General features: G+C 53.6%; 2 protein-coding genes across 2 annotated transcripts in view; one reads left to right on the forward strand and one right to left on the reverse strand.

Annotated features, from left to right (window-relative positions):
• The window catches only part of GGTG_13531 (hypothetical protein), a gene marked incomplete at its 5' end in the record, with an annotated part of 2,300 nt that extends 2,132 nt beyond the window's left edge, over positions 1 to 168 (reverse strand). Inside the window, one exon of the mRNA XM_009231442.1 lies at positions 40 to 168. Coding sequence (XP_009229706.1) covers positions 40 to 168 — 129 coding nt within the window. The remainder of the gene's footprint in view (positions 1 to 39) is intronic.
• Positions 169 to 1,571: 1,403 nt separating this feature from the next.
• On the forward strand, positions 1,572 to 2,878 carry GGTG_13532 (hypothetical protein; the record flags this gene model as incomplete). The annotated part of the gene is made up of 3 exons (XM_009231443.1): positions 1,572 to 1,691; positions 2,193 to 2,263; positions 2,575 to 2,878. 3 exons carry the CDS (start codon positions 1,572 to 1,574, stop codon positions 2,876 to 2,878), a joined length of 495 nt encoding a protein of 164 aa, XP_009229707.1.
• Between the last annotated feature and the right edge of the window lie 752 nt (positions 2,879 to 3,630).

Consider the following 3,630-nt stretch of genomic DNA (forward strand, 5'->3'; position numbering starts at 1 on the left):
CACCTCCTCGAGTTGATTGAGAATGTGGTACAGACGGACTTCGGCCTTCGCCCTCGTATCTTCTGGCAACATGGCGGGAGTTCCGGCGAGCAGGATTATCGTGCCTTCGAGCGAGGAGCGGTGCCGACGGAAAGGCTTTGCCTCGTAGGGACTTGCTCCCAGATCCATCTCGGTGGGGAGTCGCGTGAATTTATGGTGGTCTGTGCTTGAAGCGCCCCACTCGAACAAAGCGGAGTCGAGCAGTGGCTGTGCAAAGGAAATCAATTGTAACAAGGGGTCAGTAACGGCTTGAACGAGATCTTAATTGTAACAAGGAGACAACTGTCAGCTTGAGAGAATGCTTCTGAATTATAATAATCTCTCAGGGCCTCAAGGAGTTGCTTAAGGAGTCAGAATCTCCTCGAGGGATCCCTTCGAAAGGCGCCCTCTATATAGGCCCCAAGGTGGCCCGTGCAGGGTACGTATCTATGTAAGGGGTTGTCCTGCCGAGCCTACAGCCGGCGGAGATCAGCCCATTCTACAGCAAGGTTCTTGTGTCTGTCCCAAGCGTCCCAACCGTAGGCGCTCTCTTATCATGGCCTCTCCATTGGCCTCCTGTTGGCCCAATCGGCCTTCTCTCGGTCCCGAGGGTGATCCCCGTGTGGCAATTGTGCTATAATCTCTCAAGGCCTCAAAAGATACTTAAGGAACCAGAACCTCTCGAGGGACCCCATCGAGCAGGCGGCTTATATATAAGCCTCAAAGTAGTATGTGCAAAGTCCTGAAGATCCCCTTTAGCGTGCCAGGCGCCGGAGGGAACTCACACAAAGACGGCAGCGGAGAAGAGAAAGTGCAAAAGACGACAGTTGTTACGGCTCTGGCATTATCTAGCTAAGCCCAATCCAACTAGGCCAAAAGGACGAGAAAGTACAAGTCGGACGACTTGTACCTCACGTTGGGCTTAGTACCTTGGTGCAAACGAGACATGGCTGCGTCCGCCCAACAAGGCACGCCGCGCCATCACAACAGTAGAGATGAGGAATTGCAAAATCGGCACCAGAGAGGAGAAAGTGCAAAAGACGACAGTGGAAATGAAGAATTGCAAAAGACGGCAGCGGAGGGGAGATATCACGGACCTGTAGGGGTGATATTTGAGGGGAGCAGAAAGATGGTATTGGGGAGAGGTCGGCCCGCAGGGCCCGTATGCGCGAGGGGCGGACATCCCTCACATAGGGTCACGTGCAATGGGGCCGCCTATCTAATCGATCGCTGCAATCGAGGACTTCTGCCAGATACAAGAGGCCCTATAGGTCGTGACAGGAGAAAATGCAAAAGACGACAGTGGAGATGAGGAATTGCAAAAAACGGCAGTGGAGATGAGGAAGTGCAAAAAACGAGCTAGGAAGGGCGTAAAATAGCTGCATGTGATTGGTTATATTAGGCATGTTCTCCACAGGCCAACATGGGTTCGCCATGCAGCGCCAAGCTTAACCCTAGGTTCGGTTTGAGTGCTCATCTCTGCTCTCTGTCACGATCACGGAGAATAGGACTCGTAGCTAGTTTCAATTGATGCTACGGACGAAGACTCTCATATGGGGAGGGAAGAGGAGGAGAAGCGCGAAGCGCCGAACCGCGACGCGGAAGAAAAGGTGGCGTCTTATCGCATGGGCCATTTCGCGGCGCGTGCTCACGTGCATGCCTGCGGCATGCGGGTGAGCTGCCTTGGGCCGTCACACTCCCCTGCCAACACTAAATAACATCGCATGTGGATCCAGTCGAAACCAACGATTGTCCAGTCTTTCGGGCGATTGCAGGTCCCACCAAACCCTTGTCGGTACTTCGTTTGGTGGCCAACCACGCTGGGCATAGGTATTCCCTCTGCTTGTCGCTCGCCCCATCCCGGTATGTACATAGGTACCGCTACCGCCCCCAGCCTAGTTGGTGGAGGCAAGTCTCGCTGTGATAAGTACTTGCACATATTTCCGGTAAAAAACGCTAGAATCGGCGCCTCCCTCCAATGGCCCCACCCACTCTACCCGCCCTCAAGATTGAGGCAGGGTTAACGCTAACAATCGATTTGGCACAAGACGCACGGCTGTTGCGCACGTCAAAGATCCCACTCGGCAGCTTCCCCAGGCATCGGACGCATATGGTACCTTTGTGGCCCGTGCACAAGCAGCGCACATACCACGCCTTATTTTGACACTAAACAGGTTCCTACGTCGACTTGCTGTCGGCGGTGGACACTTAACCGATCTCTCCATATGTATGGTGTCGGCAGCGGGTGTGACGTTGTCGTTGCCTCCTACGACTTCCCCAACCTCAATCAGGCGGTCGTAAACTCCGTGATAGCCTCCGGAATCAATCCAACTGTTACGACGTGGCATTTGAGCCCTCGACTTGTGCGGAACGTATGTGAATGTTAAGCTGGAGAGGTGTGGCCGAAGGCCGCACCTTTATCCTGTTAGTCCTTCCTTATCTAATTTCCAGCCAATCGGCTATCAACTCTATCAACTACCACTGGCGACGCCGTGCCATAACACCAACCTAGGTCAACAGGAACACCGCGAATCTAACCCACGAGTATAGAACTAGCGTCGTGGCCCGTTCCACCTGTAGTAACAAAAGCTGCAAGCCCTGGTCCAGCGGTCTGGTCGCTATCAATATTAAGGGCAGCCCAAACAGTGGCTATTACCACGCCGAAGTTTTTGATCAGTGCTGCAAAGCCTGCAAACAACTCGGCGCCTTGGAGCTGGACGAGACCGTTTATGTCGAGCGAGTCGCGCGCCGGCTCAAGATCTGGGCGGGGATGCCGTTGGAGGCGCCTGTTCTCTCGGCAAAGACGAGCAAGCCTCACGAGCGTAGGCTTTGCGAGGGCTGCAAGAGGGGCTACTGTTAGGGTTGAAATGGATGGTGAAAGCAAGTTGCTTGTCGACCCAAGAGGTGGAAGGCCATGTCGCCGTGTAGCCGCCGCCGTGTTTCGATAAGAGCTTCTGGCCTACGAGCTACGATACTGGACCTGCGAGGCTGCGGGAGAGGTTTTAGACGGGAAGAAGCGGCTAAGAAATCGAGTTGATAGTGGATCTCCGCGGAGACGGCCAGGCAAAAGCAGAACAGCAGTAGCTCGGTATTACAAGCCAAAAGACAAGCATTCGTGCTCTTACCTTTGGTGTTCCAACGTTCGGGACTTGGACGCAGGCTCTTGCCCCAGCACGAAACCAAGTACTGCGCTGTTAGACGAATCTGAAATTGCCAGTAGCTGCCTTTTGGATCATGTGCACATGGCTGGGTCTTACGTGCCTTTAGTCCGGCTATGACAGCGTTGGGCTGCTCAAATCTAAGGCGTACTGTCAGACTTTTAGCACTGTCTCGAAATTCTGTCCCACAGGCTGCCCTTATAGCACGTGAGCCCTGTAGATGCTTTAGAAAGAATGCCCTGCGGCTAACATGAATGCCTTGCGGCTAACACACCCCCTCAAGGAAGCCATCAGTGGTGACTTTCCTGGCCCGTATTCTAGTCGATTTCAGGCTGGTGCGGAAGGGCACAGTGGTGCCCCCCTCATCCATCTGAAGTTTATTCAACCAATACCTCAGACCCAGGAAGAACCTCCTCTATTTTATCCAATTTTTCGTTTGTTATTTCAGGCAGTT

Source organism: Gaeumannomyces tritici, assembly GCF_000145635.1.
Source record: "Gaeumannomyces tritici R3-111a-1 unplaced genomic scaffold supercont2.15, whole genome shotgun sequence".
NCBI classification, from domain to species: domain Eukaryota; kingdom Fungi; phylum Ascomycota; class Sordariomycetes; order Magnaporthales; family Magnaporthaceae; genus Gaeumannomyces; species Gaeumannomyces tritici.